Source organism: Octodon degus, unplaced genomic scaffold, assembly GCF_000260255.1.
Source record: "Octodon degus isolate 3935 unplaced genomic scaffold, OctDeg1.0 scaffold00093, whole genome shotgun sequence".
NCBI classification, from domain to species: domain Eukaryota; kingdom Metazoa; phylum Chordata; class Mammalia; order Rodentia; family Octodontidae; genus Octodon; species Octodon degus.
In genome coordinates this window covers 8,353,532-8,374,336 of record NW_004524669.1, presented here as the reverse complement: position 1 = coordinate 8,374,336, position 20,805 = coordinate 8,353,532, and the positions used below count along the sequence as shown (strand labels likewise).

Genomic DNA, 20,805 nt, shown 5'->3' with positions numbered 1-20,805 from the left:
TTTTCCTCCTTGAATGCCTTCAGGGCACTTTTGCATGGCTGGAGTGTTGTGGGGATCGAACTACAGCCAACTGAGGCTGCCAGCATTGTGGAAGCTGCCACTTAAAGAACTGAGCTAGGGCTGGGCCCCCTAGCTTTCTTTTTAAAGTTGATGGGGTGGAGGCCCTGGAGGTGAAACACAGGGCCCCTGAGCCACACCCCAGCCCTTTGTGTGCTTGTGTTGCTGAGTTGCTGAGCTGGCGTTGAACTGGGGAGCTGCTTGCCGTGTTCTGGGCCTGTGCAGTGTCTGGACGTCCATGGGCAGTGCAGGCGGAGGAGGAGCATGTTGGCTGTAGCAGAATCCTCTAGAGACAGGGCCTCCTGTGTTGCCCAGTCTGGTCCCCAGCTCCTGGGCCCCAGCACCCCTGGCTCTAGATGCTGAGTCACTGGGACCACTGCTGCCCTGCTGTGCTGGGCAGGTGAGCCCTTGGTTCTGATGCGGACAGTGTGCTCACTGGGTCACAGTATGGAACAAAGCCAGGCTGGGCTCAGTGTGGTAGCAAGGGAGCCGGTCCTACCTTGACCTTGTGGGCAAGTCTCAGGGAGAGGGAGGCCCCAGCACGGCCCTGTTCCCGGGCTTGGATCTGGCCTGCATATGAGGGTCCTCCTTCACCAAGCCCACAGTGACACACTGGGCCTGCTGCTGGGCCAAGTGAGGTCCCTGGGCCCTGGTGAAGCAGTGGCTTCTGGGCTTGGGCTGGGAGCCCTTGGGAGCCAGGACCCAGTGTTGGTGTTGGCAGTGTCTGTCCCCAGTGCGGGTGTGGTAGGCAGTGTCTTGAGGTGGGGGTGCACAGGTGGTGAAGGCTCATAGGTAGCTTCCTTTTTCCCTGTGAAAAGGACCGGTTGGTTTCATTAGGGACTTTGTAAAGCTCTGTCTGAACATGAGCCGGGGTCAAAAGCATTTCCATCTCCTGAGCCTGAGGCCCTGGAGAGCAGAGCAGGAGGGTGATCAGATGGGTGGGGCCATGAGAGCTGAGCCCCCAGACCTGCCCCACTTCGTGCACTGCGAGGACAGTCAGAAGAGTTTACCACCCCGCCTCAGGACAGTGTGGATGGAGGACCTCATGCTACATACTGGACCTTTCACTAGGAATTTTATATTCACTCATTTTTTAAACTAAATTTATTTTTGGTATTGGGAACCAAAATCACAACCTCAGGCTTGCTAGGCTGGAATTTTATTTATTTATTTATTTATTTATTTATTTATTTATTTATTTATTTATTTTTGGAACCGGGGATTAGAACTCAGGCCCTTGTGCTTGCCAGGGAAACACTTATTCCACTGAGCCATCCCCCCAGCCCCTGGAATTTAATTTTAAAAGAAATAAATTTAGCCCAGCTGAAGTTACTAAGGTGATTTTTGGCAGCTTTAGTGGAAAATTTGTATTTGTGTGTATGTAATTAGCTCTGCCACAGCTAAACGGGGCAGAAGAGCACAAGTCCTTGCTGTCAAGGGCATTGTCCAGCAGCTGCCACTGAGTGGCCCCAGGGTCTTGGGTCACCTGCCACAGCCTGGCTCAGGCTGGCCCTGTCTCTGTCCTGCATCATGTCCTTATAGCTCCTTGTTTTCTTGGCCTTCAGGCTCCCTTCCCAGCTTTCTCTGTAAGAGTGAAATGTGGCTCAGCACAGGTATAGGGAGGGCTGGTGACTGCAGGCCCCAGGAACAGGTCCCAGTCCCTGCAGGTCAGGCAGGGTGCTCTCTGGTGCATGTGAATCCCATGTATCCAGGCCTGTGGTGAGTGAGGAACATGGCCTTGCTGGTGTCTGTCTTGGGAACTTGGGAACTGCCTGTCGATACTGCCGCTCTGGTGTCACCACTTGTCCCCGAGTACTCAGGAGGGTCCTCAGAGCACCTGTCTAGGCAGCAGAGGGCCACCTGGGCACACTGTCCCACAGCCTCAGGAAGGAGGGGACTGCATGGGATAGCCCTAGGCTGGGGACCACAGGAAGCCAGCCCATCAGGACTTCCGGCAACAGGAGGGGGCCCGGCAGGCAGTAACAAGCACAGGGCTGGGACACAGGCAGATGCCAGCTGTAATGCCTTGGCCCGGGGGCTCTCTGGGGGGTGCTGCAGCCCTGACCAGCTGGAGAAGATGCCATTAGACTGATCCCTTGATCGGCTTACCTGCCCCAACATCTAGATGGACTTGGATGTGGGAGTTTCCTGTTCTTCCAGCTACTGCTTACCAGTGTGACAAGGCCTCTCTAATTAGGGTGGGCCCCTCCATCCTGGTCCCTACCTGAGTCACATTCCTGGGCAGGTCCTAGGCCCCAGGCATTGGGTGCAAACAGCCTCACTTGCCCTGGACTTAGATCCTGGGTTCAAGGGCAGGAGTCAAGGGTGAAAGGACAACTAGTCGTCACAGAGACAGGCATGAGCTGTTTGATACTTAGCCCCCAAGCTTTCAAGTTCAGCCTTGCGGATTATTTCCAGGTTATTTTTATTTTAAATAATAGAAACAGTATTGAGCATAGTAATTTTTTTTTTGAGCAGAATATATTTATTGAGGGAAAGAAAGCTCCTTTCTGAGAGAAAGGAAGGAGGGGTGCCCGTTCGGATTGTCCCCCGGGAGAGCATAGTAAATCTTGATAAAGAATTCATAGATCTGGAGCTGAGGAGATGGCTCAGTAGAATAAGCGCTTCCCTGGCAAGCCCAAGGGCTTGTGTTCAATCCCCGGTTCTGCCAAAAAAAAAAAAAAAAAATTAGTAGGTCTTTTAAAATTGTTTGTTAGTACGAATGGGGTAGCACCCAGTTGTGATCCCAGCATTCAGGAAGCTGAAGCAGAGCCGACCAGACAGCTCCACAGACTAAAACACCTGCTTAGGCAAGCTCAGGGTTCGACCACCAGTGTGCCATGCTGGCCCCACCCCCGGGGCGTGCTGAGGTGGTGGCGCGCCCCTGTAATCCCAGTGCTTGGGAAGCTGAAAACAGGAAGAACACTACAAGTCCTAACTGTGTAGTGAGACCCTGTAGACCCTGTACTGGAAATACAAAAAAAAAAAAAAGAAAGAAAGAAAGAAAAGAAGCTGAAGCAGGAGGATCACCATGAGTTTGAGGGCAGCCTGGGCTACAGTGCAAGGACTCGCCTCAAAAATAAATAAATAAATAAATAAATAGCTGTATGTGATTTTTTGGGGAGTCTTAGTCTGTGTTAGCTCTTTACATTGTTTTGTTTTTGTACCGGGAATTGAATGCAGGATCTTGGGCTTGCCACTGAGCTATGTCCCTGGCCTCCATTGGTTCCTAAAAGAAGGTGGTTAGGCCAGCTGAGGTGCAGCATGCTAGTAGATTGAGTTACTTGGGAGCCTGAGACAAAGGATCATGGGTAGCCTGGCCAACTTAGTGAGACCTTGTCTCAAAATTAGATGAGGCCTGGGCTGGGGAGATGGCTCAGTGGAATAAGTGCTTCCCTGGCAAGTGCAAGGACCTGAGTTCAATCCCTGGTTAAAAAAAAAAAAAAAAATTAGATGAGGCCTAAGGGCGAGCCAGATAGCTCAGCAGACCAGAGCGCCTGCTTAGGCAGAGCTCAGTGGCTGGGATCCCCGCTGGCCGTGCCTGGCGCACACCTGTAATCCCAGCACTTGGGGAGGCTGAAAACAGGAGAATCACTATGAGTCTGATCTGTATAGTGAGACCCTGTAGACTCTGTACTAAATACTAAGAAAAAAAAATTTTAAAAAGGCCTGGAGGTAGCTTAGTGTTTGAGCCCTTCCCCAGCTTGCAGAGAATGCTAGGTTCCATCTCTAGCACTGCAAAAAAATAAAGTCAAGTAAAGTAAGAGAGAGAGCGCAGAGGCATAAGCACCTACTTGGCAAACCCAAGGACCTGAGCTTGACCTCTGGCCCCACATGTGGCCATGTGGTCTCAGCCCCGGATGCCCAGGCACAACATCACAACCCTGGATGGGGCACTCACTGTGTGGCCCCAAACCACGCACAGTGGCACATCCCTGTAATCCCAGCACTCAAGAGGTTGAGCCAGGAGGATCCCTGTGAGTTTGAGACCAGCCTGGTGGCTGCAAAAGTGAACACAAGTCCAGCCCAAAGAGCAGCTTCGTTCCTACTACATATTCCTACTGTGTCCCATCTCACAGCCAGTGGTGCTGACAGTGATGTGCTCACTTGGCAGCTGGTTCCTCGTGGTACTTTGTCGGGCACACTGCACTCTATGCACGTAGCAGGTCCCTTTCGGGTCAGGTGGCAGTGCCTGCACACCTCTTTGCAAGTTCCAAGGCTGGGGTCTGCATGCCCACAGGCCTGCTGGCCCAGGACCCTAATGGTGGCATTTTCTAAGTGTGCTGTCCATGGCCTGGGGCTCCTGTATGGTCCCAGGTGTCCCATAGGCAGCCACCTTGTCCTGTGCCTGGAGGTAAGGAGGGAATGCAGCTCAGGAAGTACACTGAGCACGGTGGTTCTGCAGTCCCCAGCTGGGCTTTCTGTGTAGCCTGGCTGACAGGACCCTTGCCATGTATACAGTGCTGCCAGTCAGTGCAGGCAGAGGCAAGGTCTGGAAGTTGACCCTGGGAAGGGGGCATATTGGAGGCCAGTCTGTCCCTCCTTATCTGTCTCCCAAATCAAGCCATGCCACTGACTGCCCTGTTCCTCCTGCAGCAGTCTTGTGTGAACTGTGGCCGGGAGGCCCTGAGTGAGTGCACTGGCTGCCACAAGGTCAACTACTGCTCCACATTCTGCCAGCGCAAGGTATGTGCACCAGCCTCCAGACCCTGTCCCCTCATCTCCTTGTGCCCCCATCTCCATGTGCTGTGCTGTGTCTGTTGCTCCTTGGGAGGCCCCGCAGGTGGCAGCCAAGGGCACCAATGGCGTCGCTGGCACCAAAGCACCATCTGAGGCCAGTAGGTTGCACAGGGCTGCACAAAAATGATAGCGCACAGCCTGCTTATACCTCAGCTCTTGGGTGTTGAAATTAAATGTTCTTTTTGACCCACAAATTGTATCCCACATCCCTCTTACTTCATCCTCCCTCAAGAATAGTCAGAGGTTGGGCCGGGGAGATGGCTCAGTGGAGTAAGTGCTTCCCTGGCAAGCGCAAGGGTCTGAGTTCAATCCCTGGTTCTGAAAAAAAAAAAAAAAAAAAAAAAACTGATAAGAATAGTCAGGGGTCTGTTTTCTCCCATCCAAGTACTAATCAAGCCCAACCCTGCATAGCTTCTGAGATCGGGCATGTTCAGGGTGGTATGGCCATAGTCAAGGGATCTATTTTCTGACTGTCCTTGGGCTGTCTGAACTATTCCCAGCCAGGAGCCATGCATGCATAGCCTTTGGTGTCTCTCTTCTGTGCACTCTGTCTCCAGGACTTCTGCCTGTCACAGGCCAGCCAGTCTGTTCTGTGGCTGCCCAGCTAATGCCAATGCAGTGGAGTATAGCTCGCCTTTGCACACCTCCACTGTCCCCTCTGCACCACCTCCTGCCTAGCTATCAGGGTGCTGCTGCTGGAGACTGTGGACACCTGGGAGGGTTTGCAGATCTATGATGAAGGAGTGTTCAGGGTTATGGAGAAACTTCCAGCTGGTGTCCAAAATGCTATTTCCACTGCCGTGTTGGCCCTGTCTCCACATCCTTGCCAGCGTAGTTCCTTTGGTCACAGCTATTCTGTGGGTGATGTGTGTGTCACCTTGACATGATTACAGCCATCTTGGGTTATAGCCACCAGAACCACCCCAGAGTGACCCTAGCTGGTATTCCCTGAATAGTTTCCTAGCAAACCATAAGGAGATAAAACCCTTTGAGTCATAGGCAGAGCTCTGCAGCTGGGCCCTACACCCTGCTTCTGTCAGTGAGTCCCCAGTAAATTGCCGCCCGTGTGGTCTTGGCTCTGTTTGCCTCTTGCCAGCCTCTTGCACCCTGGGGCTGGCCCTTGTACACTGGGACTAGGTTGTTCCAAAACAGGTGAGAATCTATGCTAGGGTGAGTTCTAATTCCCATTTTCTTAACAGCTCACAAAGATGGGCATTTTGGTATGTTCACTAAGCTTTCGTATGGTTTATTTGTGTGTGTGTGTGTGTGTGTGTGTGTGTGTGTGTGTGTCCAGCTCAGCCCACCAGGAGGCGGGGCTGGCTGGCATGTGGTGCTGGGGGATTGAACCGCGGTCCCTGTGCTTTGCTAAGCTTGTTCTAAGTAGGTGCTTTAGACCACTGAGCCATCTCACCAGCCCCTCATATGTTTTTTTTGGTGAAATGTCTCTTCAAATCTTTTCTTTTTTTAGTTTTTTGGGGTTTTTTTTTCCAAGACAGGGTCTCATTATACAGTTTAGGCTGACATTGAACTCACTGTGTGGCTCAGGCTGGCCTCAAACCCCTGGCAACCCTGCCTGGGCCTCAGTGCTAGGATTACAGGTGTGCACCAGCATGCCTGGCCTTTTGCCTATTTGTAAGTTGGGTTGTTTCTTTTCTAATGGATGTAGAATCCTGTATATTTTGTATATAAGTCTTTTATCAGATATATGCTTTGCAAATTTTTTCTGCCAATCTGAAATTTGTCTCTGCTTTGTTCATTTATGTTTTTGGTGCTGGGGATTTGAATCCAGGGCTTCACACAAGCCAGCCTCTCACCTTTTGTTTTTTTTTTTGTACCAGTGATCAAAGTCATGACCTCACACTTGCCAGGCAGGTGCTATGCCACTGTGCTATATCCCCCACCACTCCCACTTTCTTAATGATGTTTCTTTTAGTTTTTTTAATAGTGTTTCTTGAAGAGTAAAAGGTTTTAATTTTGTGTTTGTTTGGTTTTTGGTATACAGGATTGAAGTCAGGAGCATGTGCTTGTAGGCAGGTGTTTATGCCAGTGAACCATCTCCTCGGCAGAGATTTTAATTTTTATTTATTTATTTATTTATTTATTTGGTACAGCATCTGACTGTGCAGTTCAGAGTTCTACCTTCTGTCTCAGCCTCCCAGTGCTGAGATTGTAGGTGTGTACCACCACACCTAGTTTGGGGCCCAGCACAGCATGCAGTACCAAGGATGGAACTTGGATCTTTATGCTTGCCAGACAGGTGTTTAGACCTCTGAGCTATCTTTCCAGCCCAAAGTTTTTAATTTTAATGGTGTCCAGTTTATCAAAATTTATGAAGAGGGGCTGGTGAGATGGTTCAGTGGTCTAAAGCACCTACTTAGAACAAGCTAAGCTAAGCAAAGCAAGGGACCGCGGTTCAATCCCCCAGCACCACATGCCAGCCAGCCCCGCCCCCTGGTGGACTGAGCTGGCCACACACACACTAAATAAATAAATAAATGAATAAATAAATATTTAAAAAAATTTGTGAAGAAGGTACTTTTGACATTTTATTCTGGGACTTGTGATGCTGGGCCTCTAGAATTTTGTCTAACTCAGGAAGATTTTTTTCCTGTTTTCTTCTAAAACTTTTATACTTTCAGTTCTCAGGTGTAGAGTTATGATAGGTTTTTTATTGATAGTAGGAGGCAAAGTTCAAGGTCATTTCCACATGGAGATATCCAGCTGTGCCCCCAGCCTCTGCTGTAAAGGTGCTGTCCCCACAGCTCTGTCACACATGCTGACAGCAGGAGGAAGGTTTGTCTAGAGCCGGCTCTACCCACGTTGCCTTGATTACTGTTGCTGCAGAGTATGCTTTACAGCTAGAAAGTGTGTCATCTAGCTTTATTCTTTTCCAGAACTGTTCTGGCTGTCTTGGTCCTTTACATTTTCTATGCATTTTGAGATCAGAAAAGGCTTAGTGGAAGAAATCCCGGCCTAACTACTGAGTCTAATCTGTAAAGACAATGCCTCCATTAGGAGGGTTTTATGGTGTCTGGTGCATACAAATCCATCTTCTCTTACTGGCTTTGTTCCAGAGCAGCTTATTTGGGGATGCTCCTCGGGTATTATTTTCTTAATCTCATTTTCAGATGCTCACTGCAAGGATACAGGAAAACTGATTTTTGTACTGTGTGATTGCAAAGGGACCCTGTGGTCTCTGAATAAAGATAGTTCTTTCCTTGTGATCTGGAAGCGTTTTCTTTTTTTATTGTGCCACTGCACCTTCTAATCTAGTACAATGATGAAATGTGTTAGGAGAGAAATCCTTGCCTTGTTCTCCATCCTAGGGTTGGACAGCTCAGTCCTTCATTCTTAACTGTGATGCTACCTGTAGGTCTCTTAGCAAACAGGGAGCTTCCTTCCATCCCAGCTGAGTTGCTGCCACTAACGCCAATGTATCCTGTCAGCATCTACTGCAGTGACCTTGGTGGGGGCAGGGAGAGGGTTCAGCCAACCCTGCCTGTCTGCCTGGGAAAATCCCTTGGTCACAGGATACCATCCTACTTGTACCTCTTTGATTTGTTTGCCATTTCGTTGAGGGTTTTCTATATCCATATGTGAGAAATTAATGCGTATTCTATCTGTTGATGTCCATCTGGCCTATGGCTGCTTTAGGAAGCGGTGTGCTCCTTCTGAAAGACTCAGGTGATCCTTGTTGTTTCTTGTCACTTTTTTTCCTTTCTTTTCTGTATTTAGGTCAGGGTCTACAGGGTCTCACTATGTAGATAGACTCATAGTGATCCTCCTGTTTTCAGCTTCCCAAGTACTGGGGTTACAGGCACACGCCACATGCCCAGTCTCAGTTGATGGCTTAGTGTGCTCCATGGATGGGGCTGGCATGACACGACAGGGACCGAACCCCAGCCACTGCACTCTGCCTAAATAGGTGCTTTAGTCTGCTGAGCGATCCAGCCAGCCCTTCCTGTCACTCTTGAAACCAGCCCAACCTGGCCTTCTCTGTGGAAGAACTTTTATTTCCTCAAGCTCAGCTCTGCTCCCCTTTTTTCATTATGTGCTGCTTCTTGGGTTGGGCTGGCAGCACACAGCCTCTGGGAGCCTGTTTGTTTCTTTAGGGCTGTTGGATTTGTTGATGTCACTGTGTCTGCGTAGCTCCCCAGGACCCTTAGGGTTTCTCTGTGGCTGTCTTGAGGCCTGTTTGCCAGTGTTGGCAGAAGGGATCATATTTCACAGTTGGAGCTCCAGGTGTGTGTCTTAGCAGTGAGCCATCTCTTGGTTCCACTCTTTGCATGCTGTCTTCCTGCTTCCCTGACATTCACTCTGCTCCTTACCTTCCTCTTGCTGTACTTGATTTGCTCTTATTTTTTCCAATTCTTTTTTTTTTTTTTTTTTGGTGGAACTGGGGGATTGAACTCAGACCCTTGCACTTGCCAGGCAAGCGCTTATTCTACTGAACCATCTCCCCGGCCCCTTACTTTTTGTGTGTGTGTGATTTTTTCCAATTCTTGGGGTAAAAGTTTATGTTGCTAACCTGATATCTGTCTTCTTTTCCGATAAACACCTTTAAGGGACATATTGTTCCATCTACACCACAGCCCTAGCTCTGTCACACACAACTGGATAAATTGTATTTTCCTTCTTGTTCACCAAGGCCTAGCATATAGTTCAGGAAAAAAGACCTTCTAGCATGTTTAACCTTCTAACATCCTGGCTTAACCTACTAGGAATGCAAAAATAAAATATTTTGTGCTTCCTTTGAAGTGTGTTAGTTTCCAGGCATCCGTGCACTTCCTGAGCCTGTGATTGTTACCAGTCTACTTATACTGATGTTGGAGAACGCAGAGGACTTCTGTCCCTTGAAACTGACCGCAGCGTGGCCAGGCCTACTTTGTGTTCTCTGGGTGTTCTTGCTGATTTCTCCCAAGGACTGAGGCTACCTCCTTTTGTCGTCAGTGTTGTCAGCTTTTGCTTCCTCTGTTTTGGGCACCGATTGTTAGATTAGCATTTGCTTATTTATTTAGAGGGAGTGAGGATTGAACCCAGGGATGTTTTATTTCAAGACAAGGTCTTGTTAAGCTGTGAAGTTGCCCAGGCTGAGCTCAAGCTTGAGATGCTCCCTCATGGTCTGGGCCCACCTCAGGGAGAGCGTCGTGGAGCCACACCATCTCATGCCTGTGTCTTCCCCTGGGCTTCTCTAGCCTGGCCATGCCTCCCAGACCTGCAGGTCTCCTCTGTTTCTTGAGGGGGACGTGGGACTTGTGAGGAGCAGGGTCATCTGAGGGGCCTGGCCTCCCACCTGAGTGCCCTCCCGGCTTCTCTCCCGCTTGGTGCGGGGCCATGTCACCCTTATCCCTGCAATTTTATTTTTCAGTACTGGGGATCAAACTCAAGACTTTGTGCTTGCCAAATAGGCACTGTCACTGAGCTATATCCCTGGGCTTCCCCTGCATATTTTTGACCTGTAAGCCCCAAATCATTTTGAGTCAGTGTGGATTCTTTTTGTTCTTTTGGCAGTGCTGTGGATGGAAGCCAAAGGTGCTCTACTACTAAGCTACAACCCCAGCCCTTTCTGATTTTTCTTTTGAGACAGGGTCTCCAGGCTGGCTTTAAACTTGTGATCCTCCTGCCTCAGCCTCCTGAGTAGCTGGGTTCAAAGGTGCATACACTGTGCCTGGCTGGGAATCTTGTTTTTAAGCCCATCCTGATTGTCACTTGATCCTGAACAGAAAGCTCAGGAGTTGTGGGAAGCAAGGGCCAGGAGGCTGTACCTTGGCCTGGCAGCTCTAGGGGCAAAGGCCAGGGTGACCTCACACAGCCCTGCCACATAGCGTCTTGCTCTGTCTGTGGTGCTGCCCCTACCCCCTGCCACGTGGCTGTTGTCTTTACCTCCTCATAGGACTGGAAAGACCACCAGCACATATGCGGTCAGTCAGCAGCTGTCACCGTCCAGGCTGATGAGGTCCATGTCAGTGACGGCGTGATTGAGAAGGTCACCGTGTGAGCCAGGCACTTTGGTGCCTCCCATGAGGACAAAGACCTGTGGCCCATGCAGTGTGGAGGAGACAAGCAGGAGGCCGCTGGTAGGCAGGTTCTGGTGAGCCCTGAGCCACAGCACCTTGCACAGGAACGCCCTACCCGAACACCTGGAAGGACTGGTGGCAAGTGGCAGACCAGGTCCCCGCCCCTCACGGTGCTCTTACCTGGATCATGGGCGTGCAGTCACCCAAGGTGTCCCTGTGCTGCAGCACGCACACATACGTGTCTGTCAATAAAGTTGTAAATAATCCCCACCCCACCCAGTGCCTGGTTCAGGCTCAGCTAGAGGGGTTCCATCCTATTTGTCCTCATGGTGCTGGTCCACTTGGCAGGGTCTAGCTTCAGTGTTTCTCTTGCTGACCACAGGAGGGGCCTCTGGGAACAGGACATCTGCCTGAGCAGCTTTAACTGTGGCTAAAGAAGGAGGTCCCAGGGGCCACGGAGTTGGCTCAGTGGAATAAGTGCTTCCCTGGCAAGCACAAAAGCCTGAGTTCAATGCCCAGTTCTTCTGCCCAGTGACCATGGTGCCCAAGCTATGCCTGAGGTGACACATTTAATGCACATGGAACATATTGCCTGGTGGCCCATGCCCAGTGCTTGAGCCCTGGGCATCTCCATACCACCCTCAGGAGCAGGGCTGTGGGCCTGGATGCATTTGGGGGCCCCCTTCCCTGCATGTTTGGTTATCGGTGGCCTCCTTTGCTGATGTCAATGCTGCTATATTCCAGAAGTTTCCCCAGCTTTCCAGCCATACCCTCCTGGTGCCACCTGGGCATCCAGGCCGCTGGATTCCCTCAAGGGGCCTAAGGAGACAGGTAGACCAGCCTGGCTGAGAGTGGTATTCCCACCTGTGCAAGGACGGGGCAGCACCTATGGCTGTGGGTCTCAGACCTGAGGGTGTAAGCCTCCAGGGCACTGGGTTTGGGGGCATCTGTGCTCTGGGGACCATTCTGAGGCCCCTCCCCAGGCTGAGACTGTGGTCTTCACATAGAGTCTGGGCCCCTCATGCTGGCCTAACCCTTTGATAGATAGGCTCTGGTGGCTGCAGCTCAGGCAGGGACCTTCTCAGCCCTTGACCCCAGCCAGCCAGGCAACATAGAGGCTGCTGAATACCTGCAGGGGGCTGGCCCTGGCCATAGGGTTTGCAGCAAAAGGTAGCAGGAAGCCACTAGGTGAGCCATGGGCTTCCCAGGTCGCCATTGAGCAGAGGGTGGCCTGTGGATGCCCCCACACACAACTTGGGGAGGTGCCCAGGACCTCACAGGGGGCAGTCCAGATAGACACCACTGGCCTCCTGGAGTCAGACGTTTCCTAGGTTTGGGAAGCATCTTACCCCTCCCCTTTTCTTTACAATGAATTCAGGCTGGGCATGTTGGTGCATGCCTGTAATCCCAGCACTTGGGAGCCTGAGGCAGAAGGATCAGTGTGAGTTTTGAGACCAGCCTGGGCAACAAAGTAAGGTCAAGGACAGTGTGAACTGCATAGCAAGACCCTGTCTCAAAACATTGATAAATAAAATAAATTTTAAAAATAAAAGTAAAAACGAGGGCCACTGAGAGCTCAGTGGACTAAGTGCCTGTTTAGGCAAGCACAGGGACAGGGGTTTGAGTCCCAGGATCACAGTGCCACTCCAGCCTTGCCCCCAGTCCAGGTGAGATGTACACCTATAATCCCAGTGCTGGGGAGGCTGAAAACAGGAGCATCACTACAAGCTCGAGCTGCATACACAGGCCCTGTACCAAACACATTAAAAATATAAAATAAAATATAAAATGAAACCTTTGGGCTCATGCTTGGGGTTTCTCTGCAAGGCTTGCTGTCAGGGTCCAGGTGATAGTCCTGGAATGCAGAGGCTTCAGCAGCTACCTGTCTACAGAGCTGTTCAGCGGGGCCAGCAGGGCTTGGTATATCTAGCTGGGAAAAGCCAAACGAGCCCCAACCCCCCACGTGGTGTCACCCTTTCCCATGAAACTGTGACCCATCTTCCCTGATGTATGGCAAGTGGCACTTACTGGGAGGCTGGGGGCTTCCCGATGCTGTTGCTGCTGAGGTCGTGAGGCACGCTGGCCTTCCAGACCCGCAAGCTGGGGGCAGCATTCATGCTGGGGCTCAGGCAGTGGCGCCGGACAGCAGGGTTCGCCTGCCCAGCCTCTCCCTGCAGGACCCCCTGAGGCCCCTGGATCCCCTCTTCCCAAAGGGCAAGGCCATGGGGATCAGGGGCTGGCAGTACACCCTGCGTGGAGCCCAGTCCCCACTCCACTGCCCACCGCCCACAGCCACACGCCGCGTGTCAGGAAAGGATCGGTTTAATCAGACCAGGGCTTGTTCCCTCCAGGCTGGGCTAGCAGCCCAGGTGCAGCGCCTTTCGGAAGAAGGTGCGGAACTCCGCATTGAAGACTGTGTAGATGACTGGGTTGAGGGCACTGTTGACGTAACCCAGCCAGGTGACGGCGCTGACCAGGCGTGGGGACACGGAGCAGGCAGGACACAGCGCGCGCGTGATGTGCACCACGAAGAAGGGCGTCCAGCACACCAGGAAAGCCCCTGGGGATGGGCGCCATGAGCAGGCGCCTGGGCGCCACATCCGGGACCCCTTCTCAGTCCCTTCCCGCGCTGTGTCCTCGTACCCCGTGCTTTCCTTGCTTCCCCCTCCCTCACCTTCCCTTTCCCGCTCTCGGGGTCGGGAACCCACCGACCACCACCGGCAGGACCCTCATGGCCTTGCGCTCCCGGCTGGTGATCTTGGCTCTCCGCCTCCTGAGGGTGTGCGGCGAGAGCGCCGCGTCGGGGATGGCGTCTGGAGCAACACAGTATTCGGTGCAGGGGTCGCGGAGAAGGCCCGGAGCGGGATCCGCACGGTCCTGAGCGCAGGGGAGCCCAGATGCGGGATCCGCGGGGTCTGCGGGGCAGGAGATCCCGGGTGCAGAGTCCTCGGGATCCAAGGCATAGGGGAGGCCGGGCGCGGAGCCCGCAGGGTCCAGGGTGCAGGGCTCCCCGGGTGGCTGGGGCGGGCCGGGGCCGCTGGGCCGGCGGGGCGCGTGTGCGTGCAACTTGGTGCGCCGAGCAGCCCCCCAGCGACGTAGACCCCGGAAGGTGGCCCAGTAGAGCAGCAGCATGAGCGGGCAGGGCAAGAAGAAGGAGCACACGGACGAGTAGACCACGTAGTCGCGGTCTTCCAGGCGGCACACGGCCGGATCGCGCCCGCGCACGTCGTTGAGGCCGAAAAGCACAGGAGCAGCCACCGCGGCGGACAGCAGCCACGTGGCGCCGATGAGCAGGAGCTGACGCCGGCCCTGCCGGCCATAGCTCAGCGGCACAGTCACGGCCACAAACCTGCAGGGCGCGGGCAGGGACGCGGTGAGGGGGGCGGGGGTACTGGAGTGCTTAGAGTAGCGGGCTCAGAGCGCTTGGCGTAGAGGAGCAGGTGCGCAGGGGGCAGAGAGGGCGGGGCAAGGGCAGGTGCGCCCACCTGTCCACGCTGATGGCACACAGGTTGAAGATCGAGGCTGTGCAGAGCATGACGTCCATGGCCATGAGCGCGTCGCACAGGCGGGGACTCAGGAGCCACTCTCCGCTGTGGGCCTGGGCGGCCAGGAGGGCCAGCAAGAGACAGGGACCTGCCATTTCCAGCCACAGCCATGCCGGCCTTTCTAGCTCCCACTCTTTCGGGGCCCAGGGACTGAGGATCACAGGACAGGCCCCATGCCAGCCTGAGGCGTCTGGGAGCACCCAGCGAGCTGCCCTGCCCAGGTCTCTTTGTGTTAGGACCTTGAAGAGACCCTTGGGGTATGTCATCGCAGCCCCAGCCCTGGCTGGACAGGAAGGCACCCCTGAACCATCTTCTCTGGCAACATTGCCTGTTTCAGAACTTGGAATAAGTACTTTACTTTTTACTTCTCTGAGATGAGGGTGGTGACAATATCCACCTCACAACTGTCCTGAGTACAAATTAATGTAGAAATCAGCATGACTCGGCGCGGCGCCCAGTCCAGGATCATGCGTGGAGTGTCTCCCCTCCAAGGGCAAAGAGGCGGCCAGCGGCCCCTCTAAATCCCGCTGATGGGGACGATTAGGTGCTTAAGAATCGTCACAGTGACGTCCGTGCACAGCTTGGGAGCAGCCGAGGACAAGCATGTCCTTGCTGCAAGCTTCACCTCAGCGTCTGAACTCAGGTGTCCACCCAGAAGCCGGCGTCTCCTCCCCCACCACGTCCCGGCCCAGCGCTTAAGCGGCTTTGCTTCGGCCAAAGCTCCGCTCAGAGGCGTGGGCGCCACAGCAGGGGCGTCGGAAAGCAAACCCGCCCCCTCTGCTCCCAAGCCCGCAAGCCGTGCATGCGTCCTCCCTGCACTGCTATTGCCAACAGTTTCTTGCACCTGGGTTGTGGGGTCCGCGGGGTGGGCTGGCGACCTCGTGAGAGGCAGTGCGTGGCCGTGGTGCATTCCGTGGTGTGTGCACCCTGGGGTAGTGAGGGGGCCAAGCCTGCATCTTCTCATCTGTCCAGCTGACGAGGGGCAGTACTGGACAGGCTGAGTCGCCTGTTTCTGGGGTCCCTGACTAAAGGAACAGAGGCCTCTTTTTGGGTGGCAGAGGCCAAGACAGAGGAGGTGACAAAGGGACAGCAAAACGCCCTGGGGAACGCAGAGATGAGGTGCCCTGCAATTGCTCAGGGTCCAGCTCCCGAGGCCGCGCGCTGGGTCTGCACGCGTCCAGCGAGGGTACAGGGCTGGGGCCGCGGAGGGCACGGGGTCGCAGGAGCAGGGTGGGTGCCCGCTCACCTCCGAGTAGACAAAGAGCGGCAGCACGAGCAGTGCGAGGAGTAGGTCGGCGGCCGCCAGGCTCAGAATGAAGTAGTTGGTGGGAGTCTGCAGGGCGCGCTCGGAGGCCACGCTCACGCACACGAGCAAGTTCCCCGCCAGCACCGCGCCGATGAGCAGCGCGCCACCCGCCAGCGACGCCACCCCCGCTGCCCCCAGGCCCGAGACCCCCACCCCGCGCCCCGCAGGCAGCCAGCCCGCCTCTGCAGCGCTTCGGTTCCCCATGGCGCACGGCCCCGCGCCAGGGTGGACGCCCGGCTCATCCGACTGCCTGGCTCCCCTCCGCAGCCCCGCCCACCGCTCGGCTCCGCCCACAACAAGCCCCACCCCGCGAGCTCACAGCCCCGCCCCCCGCTCGGCTCCGCCCACAACAAGCCCCACCCCCTCGAGCTCACAGCCCCGCCCCAGTGCGCGAGCCCCGCCCCAGTGCACGAGCCCCGCAGTGCGCAGTCTGCACCCTGGGCTTTTGTGCTGGCAGACCCGCAAGCCCAGCTTCGCGAATGCGACGCCACGAAGGAGTGGATGTGCGGTCCGCACAGAGAGATACTGAGGGAGGGGCAGACAGTGGACCCGACCGGAGCTTCGGGCATGTGGCAGCGCCTCAAGGCGGGCACTCCCCCTGCCTTTCCTCGGCAGGCACTGCCGCAGCCTCCAGCTCCCGCCCCAGGGCTCCCACATGCCTACCTCGTTATTTATTTATTATTTATTTAGGGATTGAACTCAGACCCTTGCGCTTGCCAGGGAAACGCTCATTCTACTGAGCCACCTCCCCGGCCCCTATTGCCTCCACTCTCACAGGTTCCCTCGACCCTACCTGGGCCACTGTGTGCAGCGGGTTCAGCGTCAGCCCCAGGCCCTCTCTGACCTTAGGTGCTGCCCTGTGAGGTGGTGAGAACCGTGGGTCCTGAGCTTCCCCTTCGTTTGGACGCCCCCTTTCTTCTGCATGGGCTGCACTGACTGCCCGAGCCCCTACACCCAGGACGCACGGAACACAGTGGAAAGCGACCAGAAGAGCCAGGACGCCCGCAGATTACAAGAGTGTGAGAAGAAAGTGCAAGGACAGAATAAAAGGAGTTTTTTCAGGGTCACTGAAAAAAAAATTTTTTTTATTTAGTACAGAGTTTACAGAGTATTTAGTATTTAGTATTTATTTAGTACAGAGTTTACAGAGTCTCGCTACATAGATCCAACTCATAGTGATCCTCTTGTTTTTAGCCTCCCAAGCCCTTGGATTACAGGTGCACGCCACCATGTCCAGTCTCACTCACCATCTCAGTGTGCCCCAGGGATGGCACTCCACACACTGGGCCACTGAATTGGGCCTCATGGTGCACACCTATAATCCCAGCACTGGTGAGGCTGAGACAGAAGAATCACCACAAGTCCAAGCTGCGTAGCAAGACCCTATACCAAATAAATTAATAAAAGATTAAAAAAAAAAAACAGACATAGAAATATCAAGGACTCCAAGAAAACAGACCTGTAATGGTCAAGGTCATGGGGTGTGTGACAAGCAGCCCTGGAATCCAGCTGGGCCACATTCTAGACCCCAGGCTCTCGGGGCAGATCCTCGGAGGCCAGGGGTCTCCTCTGCCTGCCACACTTGAACAAAAGAGGGCACAGTGTAAGTGACCTGTGGCAGAGGACACCTTCTAGGGCTAAAGTCCAGCATGTTTGGCCCTGGGACCTGGGTTGTGCCCAGAGAGACTCCAGCCTCATCTGCTCTGAGCCTCTCCCTGTGCCCAGATGTGTGCCACCATCAGAGGGGATCTCACAGGTGTGAGGGTGGCAGGTGCTGCCGGCCACTGCTTCACCTGCCAGTTCTGCCCATGCTGATTCTGTCAGCTTCCTAGCAGGAATGTGGGTACTGTTTCTACCAGGGTTTTGCTTCCTATGTGAGGTATCTACACATGCAAAACTAGCTCCAAATCAATTTTTTTTAATTTTTATTTATTTGTGTGTGTGTGTGTGTGTGTGTGTGTGTGGCCAGCTCAGCCCACCAGGGGCGGGGCTGGCTTGCATGTGGTGCTGGGGGATTGAACCGCGGTCCCTGTGCTTTGCTAAGCTTGTTCTAAGTACGTGCTTTAGACCACTGAGCCATCTCACCAGCCCCCAAATCAATTTTCTTTCTTTCTTTTTTTTTTTTTGGAACTGGGAATTGAACTCAGGCCCTTGCCAGGCAAGTTCTTATTCTGCTGAGCTATCTCCCCGGCCCCTCCAAATCAATTTTAAATTTAAACTTGTAAAGTTAGGGGGAAAATTTTTGTAACCTAGGATTAGGCAGAATTTTAGGGTTTTTTTGTTTTTTTTTTCCAGTACTGTATCAAACTCAGGACCTTGCACTCGCTAGGCACTAGGCATAGTTTTAGACTCAACACTGGTAGCATGATCCACAAATGATGAACTGGAGTCAGTCAAAATTACAACTTTCACTATAGAATAAAAGAACAGATGAACAAATCATATATGTAGTAAATATCTTATACATACAGAATGATAGCAGTATATGGTCTTTATAAAATACACAAATAACCTCCACACTCAAGAATAATGACCTCCAGAAGGAGGATGCAAGAGTGATAACTCTTCTGAATCTAGATGCAAAGTTTCTCAATGAAATGCGAGCAAATAGACTCCAGCTGTGCTTCGAAAGGATTACAAAGCATTCCCAGGAATGCCAGGGCAGGGTGCCGGATGGGAATCCCTGCTTGTGATACCCTGCCAATGGCATGAAGAGAAAATCCCACCCCAGCACCCCAGTTGATGCAACATAAGCATCTGACCGACTGAAGGGTCTGTGAATGGCAAGGGCTAGCTTGGCTGTAGAGCTCCTGGATGCAAAGGCCCTGCGCTCTACCCCCAGTACCCAAACCATCCAGTGAGCTCCGTGGCTTCCCACCACTCACGCACAGTGCACAGAGACCACACTTCTCCCTGGAGGCTGGGAAAAGGATGAGAAGGCCCAGATCTGTGGCTTCTGTTCCATGGAAGTTCTTGACAAAGAAATGAGGCTCGAGAAAGAAATAAGAAATGCCCAATATTGAAGAGGAAAGAGTTTTGTGTTTCTGTGTGATCCCAAGAAAACCCCTACTGGAATGAAAAAAACAAACTCAGAGATCAGGGATGGTGATGCATGCCTGTAATCTTAGCACTGGGGAGGCTGAGGCAGGAGGATCACAGGGAATTTGAGGCCAGCTCAAACTACACAGCATGTCACTGTCTCAAGAAAACTAAAAAGGATGGGCTGGCAATATAGCTCAACAGACTAAGCGCCTGCTTAGGGAAGCCCAGGGACCCAGGTTCCACCCAGGTACTACATGCCAAACTGGCCTCACTCATAGGCGAGCTAAGCCAGCCACCAAGCCAGGCATGGCAGTAGCACATGCCTATAATCCCAGAGCTGGGGAAGCTGAAAACAGGAGGGTCACTATGAGTCCAAGCTGTGTAGTGAGACCCTGTAACAAACACATTAGAAAGAAAGAAAGAATGAATGAATGAAAGAAAACTAAACATGGCCAGGGATGTAGCTCAGTGGCATAGTTCCTACCTGGCAAGTGTGAGGTTGTGAGTTGAATTCCTGACACAAAAAAGAAAAGAAAAGAAACCTGAAAACGCTGGGTGGTGTGGGGCTGGGGATGAGAAATAGAAAAGCTGATCTTAGAATTCATGTGGAGCTGTAAGAAACCCCAAATAACCAAAAGTATTCTTGGGGAAAACAAACACCTTCAAAATTTCAAAATGTTGGGGGCTGGGGAGATAGCATGATAGCTCAATAGAATGAGCGCTTACCTGGCAGCCACAAGATCTTGAGATCAATCCCTGGTGCCACAAGGAAAAAAAAAAAAAAAGCAAAGTTAGCAAAATTTCAAAATATTAAAGCTTCAAAACTTTTTTTGAGGGGCCGGGGAGATGGCTCAGTAGAATAAATGCAAGAGTCTGAGTTCAATCCCTGGTTCCGCAAAAAACAACAACAACAACAAAAAAAACCCCAAAACAACTTTTTTTGGGAAAAAAAGACTTTGGGAAGGGCCAGGGATATAGCTCACTAGCATAAGTGCCTGCCTGGAAATCATAGGTCCTGATTCCGATCCCCAGTACAGCTTCAGGAAGCAAGAGTACAGCTCTGGAGAATAGAGCTGAGCGCCCATGTGTGACCTACAAATCACAGCTGGTGCTTCCACAGAACTGCCGTGCAGCCTCACAGATTCACTTGAGAGATGCCAGGGTGTGTCTGGGCAGGCCATTCAGGTGTGACTTTGGGGACAGTATCTGTTACCGGGCTCCTTCCTCTTTGGCACTTGCTCTGTCTCTGCCTCTGCCCTGGTGCCAGCTGGCAATGGACCTATACATCTGTGGAGGACCACTGGCAACTGTCTTTGAAAGAGGAGCAGTTGTCTCCACTTTGGCTGAGCCTGACCCACTTTCCATGCATGGATATGTGCAGAGCTGGCTAGGACTTGTCCTTATCACTTCAATTGGCTTTAAGCACTGATATTGGTCTAGGTAAGGTGCTGGTGGTAGTCTGTGAAGACGGCATGCGTGTCCCTGGGCCCCCACCTGCTGATCCCTTGTGTCAGCCAGGACAAGACAGATAAAGAGCCATCCGTGCTGGGATTAAGTCTCAATACGAGGCTATGATTTTCTGGGGCTTTAAAATCAGAGCTGAGGGGCTGGTGAGGTGGCTCAGTGGTCTAAAGCACCTACTTAGAACAAGCTTAGCAAAGCACAGGGACTGAGGTTCAATCCCCCAGCACCACATGCCAGCCCGCCCCGCCCCCTGGTGGGCTGAGCTGGCCACACACACACACACACACACACACAAATAAAATAAATAATTTTTAAAATAAAATAAAATAAAAATCAGAGCTGAAGCACAGACCCCAAAACATTAGCTCCTATCTCACTTGTGTAATGCAGAGGATTCCTTCTGCACATCCTGCGCTATGTATTGGGGAGGTGAGCAGGCCTCCTACCTAGCCCAGCTCACAGCACTCACCTATTTCCTGCCAGTCTCCTTGCCACTCATCCTCAAGCCACGCCTTTCTTCCTGAATGAATAAAACCTGGGTTCAGGCTTGGGTCGAGGCCTTTGTTCCAGAGAGCCATCATCATGGCTGGACTTAAGACCTTTTGGCTCTCCAAAACTATAAATATGTCTTGTC

At 52.8% G+C, this 20,805-nt stretch overlaps 2 protein-coding genes across 2 annotated transcripts in view; one reads left to right on the top strand and one right to left on the bottom strand.

The window, feature by feature from the left end:
- The window catches only part of Deaf1 (DEAF1, transcription factor), a 30,707-nt gene extending 19,622 nt beyond the window's left edge, over positions 1 to 11,085 (top strand). Inside the window, exons 11-12 of the mRNA XM_004637950.3 lie at positions 4,654 to 4,743; positions 10,691 to 11,085. Of these exons, the coding sequence (XP_004638007.3) occupies positions 4,654 to 4,743; positions 10,691 to 10,795 (195 nt within the window). The 3' untranslated portion in view covers positions 10,796 to 11,085. The remainder of the gene's footprint in view (positions 1 to 4,653; positions 4,744 to 10,690) is intronic.
- Positions 11,086 to 13,171: 2,086 nt separating this feature from the next.
- Positions 13,172 to 15,869, bottom strand: Drd4 (dopamine receptor D4). The gene is made up of 4 exons (XM_004638040.1): positions 15,598 to 15,869; positions 14,300 to 14,404; positions 13,523 to 14,163; positions 13,172 to 13,374 (listed from the first exon to the last, which is right to left on the bottom strand). The coding sequence occupies exons 1-4, from the start codon at positions 15,867 to 15,869 to the stop codon at positions 13,172 to 13,174; spliced, it is 1,221 nt and encodes a 406-aa protein (XP_004638097.1).
- Positions 15,870 to 20,805: the final 4,936 nt, after the last annotated feature.